The sequence below is a fragment of the Chionomys nivalis genome, chromosome 1, assembly GCF_950005125.1.
Source record: "Chionomys nivalis chromosome 1, mChiNiv1.1, whole genome shotgun sequence".
NCBI classification, from domain to species: domain Eukaryota; kingdom Metazoa; phylum Chordata; class Mammalia; order Rodentia; family Cricetidae; genus Chionomys; species Chionomys nivalis.
Genome location: NC_080086.1, coordinates 19,997,521 through 20,016,476, shown reverse-complemented (window position 1 = coordinate 20,016,476; position 18,956 = coordinate 19,997,521). Strand labels below are relative to the sequence as shown.

The 18,956-nt window shown below is 40.9% G+C and overlaps 2 protein-coding genes across 4 annotated transcripts in view; one reads left to right on the top strand and one right to left on the bottom strand.

Annotated features, from left to right (window-relative positions):
* Olr1 (oxidized low density lipoprotein receptor 1) overlaps positions 1 to 5,526 on the bottom strand; it is an 18,974-nt gene extending 13,448 nt beyond the window's left edge. For both annotated transcript variants that reach the window (XM_057793066.1, XM_057793076.1), the window contains exons 1-2: positions 5,417 to 5,526; positions 2,385 to 2,486 (exon numbers count right to left, since the gene is read on the bottom strand). In XM_057793066.1, the coding sequence (XP_057649049.1) occupies positions 2,385 to 2,486; positions 5,417 to 5,501 (187 nt within the window). In that variant the 5' untranslated portion in view covers positions 5,502 to 5,526. The remainder of the gene's footprint in view (positions 1 to 2,384; positions 2,487 to 5,416) is intronic.
* Tmem52b (transmembrane protein 52B) overlaps positions 1 to 18,956 on the top strand; it is a 19,869-nt gene extending 913 nt beyond the window's left edge. The window contains exons 2-7 of one of the 2 annotated variants that reach the window (XM_057793089.1): positions 2,764 to 2,843; positions 13,257 to 13,405; positions 14,570 to 14,613; positions 16,466 to 16,504; positions 16,976 to 17,142; positions 18,712 to 18,956. In XM_057793089.1, coding sequence (XP_057649072.1) covers positions 13,322 to 13,405; positions 14,570 to 14,613; positions 16,466 to 16,504; positions 16,976 to 17,142; positions 18,712 to 18,956 — 579 coding nt within the window. In that variant the 5' untranslated portion in view covers positions 2,764 to 2,843; positions 13,257 to 13,321. The remainder of the gene's footprint in view (positions 1 to 2,763; positions 2,844 to 13,256; positions 13,406 to 14,569; positions 14,614 to 16,465; positions 16,505 to 16,975; positions 17,143 to 18,711) is intronic. The other variant, XM_057793098.1, reaches the window with a different exon arrangement.

The window sequence follows — 18,956 nt, the reverse complement described above, 5'->3', positions numbered from 1 at the left end:
CCCTGGGTTCTATGTTTAGTTTGGAGGAAAAAATAAAGGCAAAGGATGAGGATGGGCTCTGCAGATCCCACCCCTACTTGAGGAGCTATTGGCAATTGGTTGCTGCTGGAAAAGGAGTCAGTTTTCTTCATGAATGTTGATCCTGTGAGACTCCCTATGCTCCAGCAGATGGCCCTATACCCATGCCCAGACAGGCAGCAGTAAGTGGTTCAAAAATTAAAAGCAGAACACATGAAATTCAGAGGAAAAGGAGGGTTGTGGGAGAAGAATGGGGATGTGCGTGATCAAAATGGATTATATATATGAGTACGAAATTATCAAACAATAAGGAAGTAAAATAAAAATTTTTAAAGTAATGACAAGGAAAGAAATAAAAAGGAAGACCCTAAAAGGTATGCTCATGGAAGGCCCCAGGAAGGGGAAATAGTTAAGATCTCCTGGGTAAACTGGGAGGGGGAGGGGGATAGAAACATGAGGGATCGAGATGGCTGAGTTGGGGGAGAGATGGAGATGGGGAACAACGAAAGAGATAACTTGATAGTTGGAGGCATTATGGGGCTTGGGAGAAACCTGATGCTAGGGAAATCTCAAGAATCCACAAGGGTGACCCCAGCTAAGACTCCTAGCAACAGTGGAGAAGGTGCCTGGACTGGCTTTCCCCTATACTTAGATTGGTGACTACCCTAAGTGTCATTATAGAAGCTACATCCAGTAACTTATGGAAGCAGATGCAGTATCCACAGCCGAGCACTGGACTGAGCTTCTGGAGTTCAGCTGAAGAGAGGGAGGAGGGATCACATGAGCAATGGGAGTCAAGATCTTGATGGAGAACCACAGAGACAGCTGCCTACCTGAGATGCTGGGAGTTCACAGATGCTGGACTCACATCTGGGAAATTGCATGGGTCTGAACTAGGCCTTCTGAATGTGGATGGCAGTTATTTGTTTGATCTGTTTGGGGGTGGGGTTTGTGCTGGCAATAGGACCAGGACTTATCCTGGATGCCTAAACTGGATTTTTGAATCCTATTTCCTATGGTGGGATACCTTGCTCAGCTTTGATGCAGGAGGGAGGAGCATGGTCCTGCCTCAATTTGGTATGCCAAACTTCATTGACTCCCCAAGGGAGGCCTTACCCCCTCTGAGGAGTGGATGCTGTGTGGGATGGGGGATGTGGAAAGTCATAGAAGAGGAGGAAAGGGGAAATGGGGTTGGCGTGTAAAATGAAAAAAAAAATACTTTAAAAGAAAGTAAGTTAAAAAAAGTAGTATAATGAAACAGATATAATATTGGCAATCTATAGTAGTCACCTCCCCCCAGACTCTAATGCACAGGAGGAAATGTCATTAGCAATTTATTCGCTTATTTCCTCTTTAGCTCCTCCCACTCTGTATACCACATACTTCCTAATTTTATTTAGGAACTCTGACATTTGCTTTCATTTTTAAGGCAACAACCCATGAAATATTTGTGAATTTCTGTACGGTATCATTGAGAGTAAATTTCATTTGAGCCATAGGACAGTTTGGGGTTGTGGAGACGAAATGAATGTTGTGTAACCAGGCAGAAATGAACTCTGTTTTGGGAACTCAGCTCAGTTCTAGTGCAACTTGCTGTTGACCCTCTGCTTCAAGGCGTAATCTGAGTCTGCTGGGTAGTGATGGACACCTCACTTCAGATTGCTGCCATCGAGTGGGATCCCCTGCACCTCATTAGGAGAGGCCTCAGGCGCCCCCAGACAATTTAAAACAAACAAGCAAACAGAAACAAAACAAAAAATTGCCCAGACTTAGACACATAGGAAACAAGTGGTGGTTCTGGGACCTTATATTCTGAATCTGACTGGCAGAGTGACTCAGTCCTGAAACCTTCAGGCTAATGCAGAGAAGACCTTATCTTTCCTTCTTGGCCACTCTGGTCTTTTTTCTCGTGCCTTCTTTTTCCCTCTCAGTATCTCCAATTTCCTACACGTTATAAATTCAAAATACTTTTTGCTGTTAGTGTTTTACTTACTTTAAGGGGGCAATAACAATTTTTAACATTTAATCAGATAGGTCCAAACAAAGCTAAATGGGTTTTCTTTTCCTCTTGGCTTGCTCAGATAACAATATGTATCATAACCTTCAAGTTATTATCAAATTATTCTAGAATGCAAATAAGCTCATCCAAGAAATTATGAAGCAAAACAAAAACACTCTACTGTGAATAATCTCCATTCCATGCTCCTCTCTGGTGGAGGGAAGAACACAATATATACATTAAACTCTTGGCTTCTTCTCAAAGCATTTTGCCCAAAATAAGTCTAAATCTAGACACACTTATAGTTATTACCAGATGTGTTCATCAACCCCATCCCCCACCTCCAGTTCCTTATTTTAACACTTACATTGCATCCACTGTATAATAAGGGTCACTGATAACCCCAGGCAAACGATGATGAGAACCATAGCAGCAGGGCACCACCATGGGGACAAAAGAAAAAGCAAACCTGCAGGGAAGGAGAACCAGAAAATTGAAAACAGCAATGGCAGAGAGATCATCAAGCTGGGCTCTGGATCTTGTCTTGCTCTGTGCTCTGCACGTCTTAGCCCCCTCCCTACCCTCACAGGGCCTACATATGTGCAGGTGAAACAATGGATGGTTAGGGAACTGAAGCAAATGACTCATGGACTGACATGGGAAAAAAATAACAGCTGGAGTTCAGTGGGACATCCAACACCAAATACTTGATTCTAAAGCTTTAACTTCATCTGTTCTATGCACAGTGCCCTTGGAAGAACTCTCAGTGCAGCCTAACTCCATCTACGGTGCAGAAAGCCTGACTTTTGCATACACATGGACACAGGTATTCCTAAGTAACATCTGACCTTTACACACACGTGTGTATGGGTACTCTTAAGTAATATAGTGCAAACTGCTGTCAGACGTCAAGCAAAATATTTTAATCAGTCCCCTGAGATTTCCTCAAGAAATTTTATGCCTGATATCACACCATTCAATTTTCATTCTAACAAAACTGCCTCTTGAAGCTAGAGTTATTTACCAAAGGAAACTAGGGACAAAGCCTTGGTATGCACTTGACTGATAGCAATAGCTTGCCTTGTGCTTAGGTTAAATGTGCCAAACCCCCTACATTAAGTAGAAAAATAAAACCGAGTGCTCAGTATGGCAGGGGATCATTGGATGTTTCCTCCATGAAGTGTAGGAGTCAGCTAAAAACGTTATTCCAGCTGGGATTCTGATAATGGTGGTGGCTGACGTGAAGTAAGCTCAGGTATCTAGGCCTATTATCTCCAGAGAAAAAGTCACCTTATTTATGAAAACAAGCCATGCAGCTCTGACGTAAGACATAACTCTGACATGAGAATGTACAGTTATGTATCCCAGTATTGCATAACCACAGGAATTACAGACACAAGAAAAAAACATCACACACAGTGTATTAGGCTTCCTCCCCTGTAAGACAAACAGAACACTGATAATGTTCTCCTTTCTATGTAAAGAAGAAACCAGAAGCTTCAATCACTAGATTGAGAGCACACATGCAATAAAACTTAGAAGGTAGATTTTTGGGTTTTATGTTGTTCTTGCTTGAGACAATGTTTACTTTGTAGTCCACATTGTCTTGGAACTCACTAAGTAGACCAGGATAGTCTCAGGCTGGTGAATTTTCTTGCCTCAGCCTCCCTAGTGCAGTACCAGATCTGACTCCAAACACAGGCCTTTAATCTAATACTGATAAGCCACAGGCTTGGTATATTGCATTACCAAGATTTCAGTATAAACGTGGTAAATGTTCAAGTCAATCAAGGGTGAAATATATTCACAGAGTTATCATGTTTTAATAATCTCTGTTAGACTCTATAGATGCTTTTTTTTTTTAAAGATAGAAATTGTTACTGGAGGAAACACAGTTTATTCTCTGCCTCAACAATTTCTGTCTCTGTACTTGTGGTGAGCTGGGAGACAATAGAAGAGAGTAATAGCTTTTACAAATGGTTACCTAATCCTGGCATCTGGCACAATGTAGCTGTGTGTAACAACTCCTTTATCTTTCACACACTCCAGTACTCATTCAACATTGTATACTCACGGCTCAAATGAAAACACTAATCCCGTGAGCCACCCATGTGAAAAGAAGACACATGTTTCTTTTATCTACAAGATACCTTCACCCCATCTCAGCAGCAGAAATTTTCGTGGTCTAATTCATCTGACTTATGGATTTTAGTCAGAAAACAACCCTTAGTCAATCAATAAAGAAACAAACAAATACTTCCTCATTGAATTCAGTGCCTAATGCATACAGTTCAAGTAGGTCACTAATCTAACCAGGGACCTTAAAGAATTAGTCATATTTATCGCAATAGTCAGTTATTGCACAAATAATGAATGAATGGTTGAACAAATCACTGACTGACATTATCTCCTGAATCTACTATTAAACACTTGCAATTCTTCACAAGAAGCTAGTTTAACTGTTGTTCAGTCTACCACTAACCTCCAGTACTGTCTTCACTCTGAGCTAGTTCAGCCACTCGTATATTAAATCACACCATACTCACCCTTATTCTATCCATGGAAAGATTCCAGTCTTGTTTACAGACACAGTCTATCTTTCTTCCACTTCTTATGTTTTGTACCCACACCAACCCCCACGTACACACGCACACACACACACATGCTTTCTCTGTGTAGTCTTGGCTGTCCTGGAACTCACTCTGTAGACCAGGCTGGCCTGCTCCTGTCTCCAGCCTCCAGACTGCTGGGATTAAAGGTGTGCACCACCACTTCCCAGCCTCTTTTCTCTTCACTTTATAAAATAATAGGCATTTTTCTGTAGTTGTCTATGTAATTGAGCTTATCAATTAAACCTAAGTGGTTCAATTTACTATTTTGGCCAAACATAAACTACAAGTTTTCAAAGCAATGATAGACAACCAAGTCTAATGTGTACTCAGCCATACTGAATATACTGAATCGCTTTAGATAATTCATAAAGCACTTCAGATTTTTACAGTACTTTAACAACACATATAAAAATACTGTGTGCTCTGAATGAAAGCATTCCCTATAGTTTTTCTTTATATGGTTCCACAAAAAATAAGTGACTTCATTAATCCTGATTCTGGGTTCGCTCTCTGTAGAGGGAGATAAAATCGGCAGCACTCTTGAAGCCTTCAGGATAATGAGAAGTCACTAAAGTAAAGAGATAACAGCTTACAATGAAGATGTAGCAAAGGCAAGTTATTAGCTTGAGTTCTACTTGTTGTTCTTCTAAATAAGTGGTATTAGCCTCTTGTATTTCCTGATATTCTAATGTTTTTGCTTTTTAAAGTCATTATCCTGTACATTTAATTTGAATTTCTAAGCTGAGCTGGCATTCTGTCTCTGTAAGCACCCACCCACCCCTGGTACCTTTACCCTTCTTATGACATGACTTCTGGTCAGGCTGCTCGTTCACAGACTTCATCTTGCCATCAAAAGTCATTTCCAAATTCATGCCAAAAATGAGAAGCTGAAGCAGTCAAGAACCTCAACCAACTGCCAGTGAGTGAGCTTCTGTTGCAGTTTAAGTAGCTGTTCTTATCTAGCAGGGGATGACTCAACCGTCGCAGGAGGAAGGGGAGACTTTGCTTCATATTGGAAAGTTGGCTAACACGAATTCTTAGGTTGTGTCTGTTGTGGGTGGGGAGAATGGTAATTCCAGTCCTGTTTCGTGACCTTTCCCTAAGAAACAGACAGCAGGCAAAAATGCAGTGTCCACGACAATTATAGGAAAGACAGTGTAGACTTATCAGATAAGCTTCTTTGAAGCTGAAAGAAGCACATGCTTCAAGCCAGGTTTGTAGAAAGAAATGTGACTTAATTTTCCACATTTATCTGTTTGCTGATTCACTCAAGCAGATTGTCGCTGTATGCTACCTTTTTATAAGTAGTACATTTTACTTTTCGTTGGTTTGATTGGCAATTAGAAATGTTATATAAATCATGGAAGATTCCCATGTCTAGCCATAGTACCATGGGTATAAGGCTCAGTAGGGGCAGTCTTGACCACGGTGACTCTCAACAATAGCATGAGCTCTTTGGTACTAAATAGAGTAAGGTTTTATATCTTCTCCTGAATCTGTCATCTTGGAAAAATATTTATATTGAATTTATGTATTTGTCTGTGATTTGAGGATAATGTATATTTTGATAGTGTTTCAATAGCCAGCTGTAGTGGCATAAGCCTTTAATTCCAGCACTTAGTATGGGAGGTATAGAACCAAGTGGATTTACACAAGTTTAAGGCCAACCTGGTTTAAAATACTGAGTTCTAGGATAGCAAAGTCATTATAGTGAGTCTTGTCTCAAAAAAAAAAAAAGGAATTATAATGTTTCAATAGGAACTCAAAAGACATTGTGAGAAATGTAGGTGGGACATAAAACTCAGAAATAATAGGTAAAACTACTATTAATCCTTATATCCAGGATAGTTACATTGACCATAATAAAATATGTTTTAGTCTGACTAATACTTCCTGGGATTTTAACCCCTATACCTGTCTATAGAGGGAATCTTCACTTGTTTTCTCATCATGAAATGATATATCTCTTTGAAATAATTTATATTTTTAACATGTGTGTGTGTGTGTGCACATTTGCTTGTATGCATGCACAACACAGGTATACAGGTATATATGGAGGTCAGAGGACAACACAGGTATTGATAGGCCCTGCTCGCCCACTGATTAAGCAAAGGTCTCTTATTTGCTGATGCATGCTCTAGGCTAGCTGATCTGAAAGATTCCATGATCCTCTCCTATCTCTGCCCTCCATCTCACAGTAGGAGTATTGAGATTACAGACAGGGGAGTCTGTAATGGGCATTAACTGAGTTCTGGAGATCCTATCTTAAGTCCAGTCCTTGTGTGAGCCTTTGTAAAAAGGAATCTCTTACCTGCTAAACACGTTTTCTGGAGTTTGTGTGTATACAATTCTACAGTAGCTAAATTTTTGTTTTAAACCACTTAGAGAAAAAGTGGAGTGGGGAAAGGGATAAAAGGAGAATGGGTAAGGTGTCTAGGAAGTTACACAGGAAAAACCATCAATCCTGAGAGTGTATATGATTCTGTAGCCTTCCTCCATGCCAAGCGTTTTGTTTTCCCTCTTCCTGTGTAGGATATCCAGCACAAGCTGAGGATAGCTTTTCTGCCCTTTAAAGTTTTCTTCTGTCACACAGTTCACAAAGCAGTCGACAGAGCCAACACAACCTTATCCAAGATCTGCATTTGAAAAACAAAAAACAATGCCTCCCTTACCTACTCCCTACCCCTGTTTCCTAGCTGAGGAGTGAATGCCAGGAATTGACTGTATTCCTCAATTTCCAAAGTGGCCTTTTCAGTTTCACTTTCACTAAGATTCAGTAGAATCTCGGGAAATTTCTTATAGTGATGAATTAATAATCCCTGAAATGGCAGTACGATTAGAAGGACGCTTTGTTATTCCCACAGTGACTCATTTATCTCAGACGCTATCAATACCGAAGAATATAAACTACACAATGACTGATATTTTAGCTACTGAAGATGTAGTGCTTAAGGTCGCGCTAAGTCCAGTCACATTGTCGTATAGCTGTCGTCACCACCCACTGCACAATGTTCCCTTCTTTTCTCGCTGAAAGTGTTCTCACAGTTCTCACAGTGATGGTTCATTCTACTTCCTGCCTTGTCTGGATCACTTGATACCTAGATAAAATGTTTGGGAATAGAGGTTTATACTGTATACCTATTTCCTCTAAATTGAAACATTTCTTTGTGGATGAGGGAATGGTGGGATGGATTCTTTGGTCCGTCCTTGTTTCCCTATCTGTGGTCAACAGATTTTGTTCACATCTTGCCATAAAAAAAAAAAAAAAATCACACAACAGATCAATCAATCAATCAGTAGAGATAGATGGCCTATTTATATTTTGAAAGAGATTCATTCAAAATATGAAGGCCAAAAGAACAGAAGCAACTATCCTCCTCCGTGTAATGAAACATTTTTTTTTATATGACCTTTGGACTTCGGTTTCAGCACCTGCTCTTTCTGGTCTTTGAACTGGAATTAGACCCTCCCTTGATTCTTCTGTCTCCTCATTTTTTTAGGCAGCTCTGCAGGTTTTGACTAGACAACCCCTACAGTCACATGAAACAATCTCATCTTAGAAACTTCTGTCTTCATATCCACACATTCCATCAATTCTTCTTCTCTGAAACATTCTATTGACCACTCACTCCCCCCTCCTCCTTGAAATCAACCCTGTATTTTCTGTCCCTTGAATTTTTTTTTTTTTTTTTTTTTTTTTTTTTTTTTGGTTTTTCGAGACAGGGTTTCTCTGTGGTTTTGGAGCCTGTCCTGGAACTAGCTCGTGTAGACCAGGCTGGTCTTGAACTCACAGACATCCGCCTGCCTCTGCCTCCCAACTGCTGGGATTAAAGGCATGCGCCACCACTGCCAGGCTGTCCCTTGAATTTTGATACTGTACTTTGTGCCAGATTTCTAATTCCTGAACAAACTATCTGAGGTAATGAATACACAAAGAGGAAGGCTTTATATTGGCTTTTGGTTTTAGAAACATCATCAATCAATAGTCAGTTACCTACAATGGTTTTGAACCTGTGGTGAGACAGAAAATCAGCATGAAAAGATGCTCAGCTTGTGGAGCTAGGAAAGTAGGCAGTTTCATTCAAGGACCTGTTCTAGAACCTCTTTTTGGTCCCACAATTTCCTAACAGTGGGCACAGACTGGCAACCAGTCCTTCAACACTTGAGCCTTTGGAGGACATTCAATCCCTATTACCTCATGTTAGTAAAAGAATCTGCTGGTTTTCTTTTCATGTTTGAGTTAGTTTGCTGAAAATTGTGTCTTCAATTTTCATCCATATTACAGCACAGCTTAGAATCCCCTTTCTTTATGTAGAATACTGTATTTTATGTTTTCACTTGTTAATGTGTTTATCTTGTTTTCTCTCTCTCTCTCTCTCTCTCTCTCTCTGTGTGTGTGTGTTTGTGTGTGTGTGTGTGTGTCTTGCTCTTGATACAGGGTCTCACTATGTAGTCCTGGTTCAAACTCACAGAGACCCTCTTGTCTCTGCCTCCCAAGTCCTAGAATTAAGGTGATGCCACACCACCATACTCGGCCTTTTCTCTTGTTCCCAAACATCTGCAGAGATAAGTTTCCAAGAAACTGTAAAGACTTAAACGAATACAGGATGCTGCATGACCCCTACCTCCTGGTGTCACAGCTTCTCTTTAAGGATGTATTCTCAGTGCTATAACTTAAAATGTAGCAAAGGTCAAAGAATGCAGGTGGTCATGCAGAAGGAATTACTTCAGGCACATGATGAGTGTGCTGAAACCTCTCTTCTCCTGTGTCTGTCTCCACACTCATCATTAGAATGTAAAGAAATGTTTCTTAGTTGTCTAAAGTTCTTTGTCCATAAGTGGGGTCCTGTAAGACTTCCCACTTTCATGTCTTCCCACTTTCCTTGTTGAGGTCTAGTTTAGGCACTGTGTTTTCAAGGTTCCATGAGTGATACTAATGTTGAGAGAGGGAGAAATAAACTTCTCTATGGATGAGCTCCCTCACTGATTATCCAACACCAAGTGGTCAGTCCTGAAATCAGTCAACCATGTTCACACAAGTAATACTAAATGGAATGAGCAGGAAATTATGTAATTATATTTCAACTAAATTTTTTTAAAGTATGATTACATTAATCCCATAGCCACTAAGAAATACATTCTGCCTAAGAGAGCTTGCAAGTGGGCCCTCTGCTATGACAGCCTTCTGACAAGAATGCTGTTAACCAGACACTTTGATGTCAGCCTTCTAGAATTCCAAGCAATAGACTCAGCTAAACTGTATACAGACTTCTTGCCCTGTTGGGAATGCAACTCATAGTGTGTGTGTGTGTGTGTGTGTGTGTGTGTGTATTGTCTTATACTGTTGCTCACACGATTTTTAGTAATGAGCTTCACGACATCTTAACCAGACATCCTAATTTTTCTGTCTTGTTTAACTTCTCTAAGTTTAGCACAAATCTCTGAGTTGGATCACCAAAACTACGCTAAGAGGGAGTGGTGGCACATGCTTGTAATCCCAGCACTGGGAAGATAAAGACAAGATCAGAAGCCAAGGTCACTCTTAGCTACATAAAAAGTTTGAGGTCAGACATGAATCTCTGTCTCAAGGGTAGAAACACTTTCAGTTTAATCCTGTCACTAATTTTCAGTGCCTCTGAGGTTGGAATTCAGTATCTATGCTGTGATCTTGGCTCCTAAAGCAGAGACATTTCCTAGTGAAACAGCCAGGAGTTTTAGAATGAAACTGACTTCTGTCTCCTCTATTCTTGAAATCATGTTTGTGGGCCAAACCACTGCTCAGCCGTATGCATCTTGATGTTAGTGTCTCTAAGTACCCATAGTCCTGGCCTCTGTTTAACTGAGACATAGAAAGAAAGGAGAGCATGGAGGGTGCACCTAACAGCCAAGGTCAAAGGAGAATAATCAAAGGAACCACAGGTTAGTAATTATTTGGCTACACTTGTTAGAGTGGTTGTATAACAATTCCCTGAAGCACAGGTGAAGAGGTCTGTGTATGGGTACCTCCCACTGGCCCTGGTCCCAGCTCTTTATAACATGAGTATAAGGTAATGATTCACAAGCTTAATGGGATGGGGAAATGTAGGTTGGTAATAAGAATATTTCCATCTTCCCTAGCTCCATGCCCACCCCCATCCTTATGCCATGGAGACCTTCAGTTTTCTTCTCTGACTGGTCTTTCCTTTACCATTGTTTCCCACTTAAAGGATGTGATTTTAATGTGTCACAGGGCATGACACATTAAAATAAATGAATTAGGTTTTATCTCCTTGGGGGATAGGAAAAAAATGGTACCAGTAATTCTGAAAAAGAAAAACAAGGCAGTCATTAACAGAAGCCTGTTTTGTTCAGGCCTGTTAAGAAGCTTGGGGGCAAGAAAGATGATTACAATCATGTGGTCAGAAATTGCCATGGGGAGAAAGTCAAAGTAATTGGGAAACCTGTTTATTCAGGTGAAGGCTGGTATGGGTAGACATAATGGTAGGGTTAACCATGGGAACTGTTCAAGGAAAGGAATAGTGCAATCTAGAGAGGGCTGGTAGAAAAATGGGATAGGAATGGTGGACATTAATGATCCAGCATACTGGAAAGAACCATCGCATATAAAATAGAGCTAAATTAAAAACAACTTAACTAATACCAAATGCTTGCTACCAGAGCTGTAGTATGCATCATAAACATTCATTTTTTTTTTTTAGTTTATCTTTATGAGTATTTTGCCTTTGTGTATATATACTCACTGCATACTTGCCTGGTCCCCAAGAAGGAAAGAAAGTGTCAGAGCCTTCTGGAACTGGAGCCACTCCAGTTCATGAGCTACTATGTGGGTGCTGAGAACTAAATTACTTTTTGTATCAAATCAAACTGAGTTGACAGAGAATGGAAGGCCTTGTCCATAATCCAACAGCTAACAAGGGGTTAAAGAAGCAGCTGCCTCAACCCCCTGAGCTATGCTTTTAGCCATGGTTGTTTATGCATTTTCCCAGAAGAAGAGGAAAAGGGAGGGATCCGTGGGGTTTTTCCACTACATGGTGTCTGAACAGAAATATTCTACGCAAGAGGCTTCCTTGTCCCGGATTGTCCTTTCTCTATTAAACAAAAGCAAATGCAAGTCTAATGAACAGCCATCGTGCTCCCTACTGTATGACTAGGAGCGGTAGGGCCAGGCCTAGTAAAAGGTTGTAACTAATGCCTCACTCTCCGGTCCCTACAAAAGTCCTTCCATCTCACAGAAACTTCCGTGGAAATCTGGAACACACTTTTCACTCAATAGCCTATGTTTTAAAAATAGACAAATAGACTTGGGAAGACCAACGTTGTACCAGGGAGTTCCCTTGCTGTTTGCTTTCCTTAGCTGTGAAAAGGAAACTGTTTAAATTCTACATTCCTGTATCACATAGTCACAGCTTGATCATAGGGTTTGTGAGGCTCAGAGTGTGAAGGAGCCCACCCCCGCAGCCTCTCCTCATCAGGATGCCACCCTGCAGCCCCCCCTCATTAATTAGAAAACAGTTGAGATGTGGTTTTGTTCAGTCTTTTGAAATGGACATATCACTGTAAATTAATCCTGAATATTCTTACCTAGCACTTTGCACTACCTAAGAATTCCTGCTTAAACGTCAGGCATTCATGTGATATTCACTGTTTCTATACAAGAATTTTCTTTATAACCATTTTCTATCTTTTCCATCGTGGTGCACTAATTTTTAAATATGACTTTAAGTTTTATTTTATTGTGGATAATATGTTTTTGAGATAGAGGTCTTACTGTTTCCTAGGAAAGCCTCATGTTACTGAACTAGACTCAAATGATCCCCTTGCCTCAGCCTCCTGAGTAGATGAAACCACAGATTTTACATACTGTGCCTGGTTTTCAAGTGGCAATATCACAGTACTGCTTTGAGAGGGGTGGGTATCATGAAAAACAGAAACAGAGGGGGGTTTTCTTGGAAATCACTTTTATAAACAATGCCTGTGTGTCCAGTTTGTTTAAATGGGATTGAAACTGATGTAGAGTGGGGACTGGGAAGATTGATAGCACCGGAGAGTCTAGTTTTAAAACCCATTTCCTACTCTAACGATGGGACGGCTTTCTGGCTCATTTGGAATCCCTCAGTCCTGCTGAGTGGTTGCAATAAATGACCCAGAACTAGCAGGGTTGATGATCAACATAGTGAGGGAGTTTTCAAGGATCAAGAAGGGAAATGCCAATCACACGGAGAGGGAGATTGGCAGCATGACTTTCAGACTTTAGCGGTCATCCAGGAGCCAAGTTTGTAACCAGTTCCCTGATGAACACAAGAACGCATCTGGTCACTCGCAATCTGCCTTTGACCTATTTCAAACCTAAGTTTCTCATTATGGACTGGAAAAAAGTCTAATTCAGAGGACAAATGTATCCTTCGATGCCTTTCTGTTAGGGGCAAAAGGGGAAAGATTAAATACATAGAAAGGCTTGATAACCAAAAGGAAAGGAAGAAGAAACAAATGGGGACACCATGTGAAGAAAAATAGAGAAAGCAGAGGAAACTAAAAGGGAAAAGGAGGGCGAAATCCTGGAATTTGAAGGCAAGAGGAATAGAGGGAGAGGGGTATTGATTTATTGCTGAGAAAAGTTCTCTCTTTAGGAATTCCGAACCACGAAGATCCACATGGCACTGAGCATGGATAGGATACAGCAGATGCACCCAGCATGATGCTTCTGGACCAGGTGTTCAGCCTAATGGCAGTCCGCACCCGCGTGGTGATGACCTCTGTCCTGGTTTACTTCATCCAGGTGAGTTCAGCTGTGAAAAGGTGAGAAGAACCTTTCTTTTGCTTATTTATTATTATTATTATTATGATGATGATGATGATGATGATGATGATGATGATGTATACTGACTCTGGGAGGAGATGGATGGGATAATAAACAGATGTAGTGAGGAAAGAGTATCACACATTGGTCCCTTAGTACTGAGGAGTCTTGTTTGTGTGTGTGTGTGTGTGTGTGTGTGTGTGTGTGTGAGAGAGAGAGAGAGAGAGAGAGAGAGAGAGAGAGAGAGAATGAGCAATGTCCATGGAAAGAGCAACAGAAGTTAGGACGGTCAGAGACAGTACATGCTGTTAGATCCTGCCTTAACAAAGCTGGTGAGATTCAAACTCAGGTCCTCTTGCTTAAACATCAAGCTCTTACCCATTGAACCATCTCATTAGCCCCAGAGGACTCTTTAATACTATTTTAATATTTTAAACACTTTATTTTATCCCAATGGTGAAAGCGAAGCCCGTGAGTCATCCATTCGCTGAGAAAAGGCTAGATAGATGGAGTTTCTGGACAAACACCAGAGCCATGTTCACACAGTCTAGTAGGGACAGAAACAGCGCAGAAACTAAGCTAGATCACATTCCTATGCAGGAAGCAGCCTGTCTACTTGACTTCCCACACAACTTAACTGATATATGAAAGTACATTTTTTTTCTTGTATGTTCTCTTGGCTTCCTCTTTTTCTTCTCATCGTTCCCCTTCTTTCTTTGTAACATCTTGTCCCTCTGTTGCTCTTCTTGTGTGATGAGTTACTGATATATTAAAGACTGTTTCCAAGTTTCAACTGGGCAAGGACAAGAAAGACAATCACAATGACCCAGGGGATATGTCAGGAGATTTCTAGGGTGACAAACTGAAATAGAGGGCTGTCCATCATTCCCAAAGGTGGTGATGCTCAGCCACTATCCAAACCACATATAAGATCCCTGCCCTCGCAAGGAGCTTGTGACTTGTGAGAAGTAGCCATAGGCAAATGAATGAACAATGTCACAAACTATTGCAGACCAACCCTATGGCAATGTCCTTGTCTTTACAACTAGGTCTGAGAGAGCACAGGCCTAAGAGATGATTGTCAGGCTGCTGAAGGCTGCAGACGTGACCATTTTCCTGTCTGTGATTATTTCCTTCCCACAGCTTTCTGGAGCCAGATGTGCGGAGAATTGTGTCAACGCTGAACAGTAAGTGTCTGAGAGTTCAAGCTGGAAGCAAGGAAAGACAGACAAAGCACTACCACCCAAACATAGGCTAAAACGTCAGTACATAGCTCTGACTTCCCCTTCTACTTAAGTGGGCACCACCCACCCGCACAGACGTGTATGTCATCCAAAGTGCTCAGAATAACCCAGCCAATAGCACTTTTTTGTGAGACTGTCTTCCCATCAGCGTAGCACAAGTAGTTTAGATACACGTAGTCAAGGAGACCTGCAAATGGCTTCCTTAGCTGTGCTTTCCAGTGATTCATCAGGGCAGACTGGGTTCAACAGCCAGTCACTGCCTTATCTCAGGGTGATTCCCATAGTAGCAGATCCACTTCAAATCCTTAGCTTCAAATGAGGCCAGATGTAACAATTCTTTTCATCTAAGGAAAAACACACATTTGCTGTAGAACCGTTTCCCTGAAGCCAACTCTCCCAGATGTGAAGCATAAGGATCACTGTGATGACTTGACGTGTGTATATTTGTTATTGGCTATGAGACATTTGAGGATTTGGACGTCTGCCACTATGTGGAGTCTAACACAGAAGTGAAAGGTTTGAACAAATAATGAGTGTGAGGAGCAAGATGATACACTATTCCAGGGGAAACACAAGCTGCATTTTCTATGGAACTGTGGCCAAAAATGGAATGCAAGAATAGATCTCAATACACATTTAGTAGACAGTGTTTCTTTAAATTATTATTTTAATGACAAAACTGCTCCATCTTTAAAGATACACATGGTCCTCTGACTCTCGATTTTAGTCTCTCCCACGCTGTCCTCCTTGTCATCCCTGCAGAGAAAGTTTACAACCGCCCAAGCTAGTTAGCTCTCTTTGTGTGAATCTGGCCTGTGCCTTGTCTCCCTTCCTGTTTCATCTCAGTGCATGTGCCCATCTGACCTTAGATGTGAAAGGGTAGGCCCTTCATAGGGGTAGGATGTTGCAAGAACTTGTGAAATATAAATTACAAATATGACTTCTTTCATGCCTTCAACTGACATTTTCCTGGTGTGTACATTTCATTGGCCGCACGTTTATATGAATTTAATGTTCCTGTCTGTTTTCCAAGTTACTTCTTAAAAATGTGTATGCCAAATTCTTTCTTGACAATTTCTAACAGAGCTGCTCACGGTAGCCATGTGGACATTTTCTATTCCCTTTCCTTTATGTAAGTTTAGAAAGAATTAGGTTTCATCATGCCATTTTTCAAACAAAATTTGTTATAATTTTTTCTCTTCTTTTCCTTTCTCAGCCTCCTTAATTCTTTTCATAGCCACTCTTTTTAATGCAGTATTTAGGAACCAGAAAATGATTTGCACAGCAATGCCACTTTTTTTTTTTTTTTTTTTTACAAAACTCTATTCAACTAGTTACATTGAACTTTTTAAAAAGTTTGTCTTAGCTGAGCATGGTGGCACATACTTTTAATCCCAGCAATGGGGAGGGAAAGGCAGGAGGATCTCTATGAATTCCAGGTCAGTCTGATCTACAAAGTGAGTTTCAGATCACCCAAAGCTACAAAGTGAATCATTCCGAAGAAGAAGAAGAAGAAGAAGAAGAAGAAGAAGAAGAAGAAGGAGGAGGAGGAGGAGGAGGAGGAGGAGGAGGAGGAGGAGGAGGAGGAGGAGGAGGAGGAGGAGGAAGAGGAGGAGGAGGAGGAAGAAGAAGAAGAAGAAGAAGAAGAAGAAGAAGAAGAAGAAGAAGAAGAAGAAGAAGAAGAAGAAGAAAATTGTCTTGATGTTTTTGATTATAACATAGTATTAAATGTAACAACATGATTATTTCAGATCACATTATTGGTTTTTAATATAATAAACTTCTTTCTCCACAGTTGTTTGTCCACTGACTGGGTGCATCTCTGGTATATATGGTAAGTATGAGCTATATAATACCCTCAAAGAGACTTCCTTTTTTGGGTGCATTATTTTTTTCAGTTTTTTATATGCTAACTATTAGTACAAATAAAAGTGTAGCTGTATTTCACAGTATAGTTTTCTTAGTTCATCTCTAACCTATGTCAGAATACACCATGGTTTCCTATTTCAATATACTCTCTTCATCAACATTGAGGGGTTATAGTGTCTTTCCCCCAGCATGCACTTAATAAATACTTTTGCACAGTGAAGTGAGAAGCAGCTACTTCAAACTATCTTCAGTTCTGTTTGCCCTCATGACTGCCAGTCTTGCTGAAAATTAATGACTGATATATGCAAAATGAAATCAGAAGATTAAAGCCATATAAAAGATGAATAGCAATCAAGATCATACATTAAGGGGTAGTTATGTCAGAGCCAGGAAAGAAGCCCATCACAGCTTGGACTTAACAGGTGGACTCTTGCAGGTTGCTGGTGGTAGTTGGTATATTGCTTCTCCTGTGCGGCCTGACCTCGGTATGCTTCCGCTGCTGTCTAAGCCGTCCGGAAAATGGGGAAGATGGGGCTCCACCACCCTATGAAGTGACCGTCATTGCTTTTGACCATGACAGCACTCTCCAGAGTACCATCACATGTGAGTGCACTCAACTTAGATAACCAAGAAAGGGGACTCAGGTTCAAAGAAGTACTAAAGGTATGGAGGTGTAGGGAGAACTGCCAGCTAGCATTGTGTGTTTGGGAATTCAGAGTAATTTTAATTGCCAGAAACACATTGTGTGACCTGGGCTATCACTGATGTCTGTATTCTCAAGTTTTTTGTCTGATAATAAATTGATGAACAAAGTAAAATGTTAGAGTCAAGGTTCACCTTCCTTCATTTATTGTTCCCTCCCTTCCTCCCTCTCTTGTCCTCTGCTTGCCTTCCTTCCTTCCTTCCTTCCTTCCTTCCTTCCTTCCTTCCTTCCTTCCTTCCTTCCTTCCTTCCTTCTTTCCTTCCTTCCTCTCTCTCTCCTTCTCTTCTCTTCCCTCCCTCCCTCCCTCCCTCCCTCCCTCCCTTCTCTCCCTCCCTCTGTCTCTGTCTCTCTCTCTCTCCTCTTCCTCTCTTTCTTTCCAAGTAGAGTCTCATATAACCAAGACTGACTTCTGATTCTCCTACTTTTCCCCCTCTCCTCAGGAATGTTGACATTCAAGTGTGTACCATCACCTAGCTGCATTCTCTTTCTTTGCTTTTCTTATATTTCTTTGTGAAGCTGGGAGTAGAAGCCAGGACACACAGACTGGAAAAGTATGTTACTTATGTGAACTCCCAGACTCTTAGATTGTTTTTATTTCAAGAAATACAACTGGTAAATTGACCAGGTTACCCTTGAATTCAACTGTAGGTCAGGCAGGTCTTAAGATATAATCTTCCTGACTCAGCCTCTCAAACGGTTGTGATTACAGACCACATTACTTGGTCTGTTCTTTATGAAATTATTCTTCCTTAAAAGTGAAGAGCTAAGTCAAGATAGAACGACAGAGGATAAAACACTGTGGCACTTATCGTAAAAGCAACATAACCTGTAACTCAAAATTGACAAATATGACAGGAATAAGTATTTGAAAGAGGTTTTTGTGCCCTGTGGTGGTGACTCACACCTTTAATTACAGCACTTGGGAGACCTCTGAGTTCTAGACCAACCTGGTCTACAGAACTAGTTCCAGAACAGCCAAGACTTCACAAAGAAGCCCTGTCTCAAAAAAAAAAAAAAGAAAAGAAAAAAAAAAAAAAGAAAAGGAAAGGAAAAAGAAAAAATAAACAAATTAAAAATTGAGATTGTAATATTGGGAGGCTAGTACAAAGGGATCTAAATCTGAAGGTGGAGCTGGGTGGAACTCAAGAGAATAGTGCTGCCTAGCTTGTGTGAGGGTGAGGCCTTGTTTCCTAGCATAACAAAACAGCCAAAACCTGTAAAAAGGAATGAATAATAAAAATGCAACTCAGATTATTCAGATAGTGGGAAAGCAGGCTCTCCTGCAGGGTATAAAGTTAGTCATAAAGAATCTTTCAAGGATTTTTGTAATCTTTGTCCAATGTTGTGACAATGAGTTTGGAAATAGGTTAAAGACAAAGAAAAGCTAGGTCTGATGTAAATCCCCCGTGTCTAAGGACATTACCTTTGTACGTCATCATCTCTATATAGATTGTTTTCTTCCCTCACAGCACTTCAGTCTGTGTTTGGCCCTGCAGCTCGGAGAATACTGACAGTGACTCATGCACACAGCTCCCTGGGCCAGCTGCCCCCCTCCCTTGACACACTCCCAGGCTACGAGGAAGCTCTTGGCATGAGCCGCTTCACAGTGGCAAGGTGCGGGCCGAAAGCTCCTGACTTACCCTCAGTGCCAGAGGAAAAGCAGCTGCCTCCCCCAGGGAAGAACTCTCCTCAGCTGGAACTCCCATCATACTGA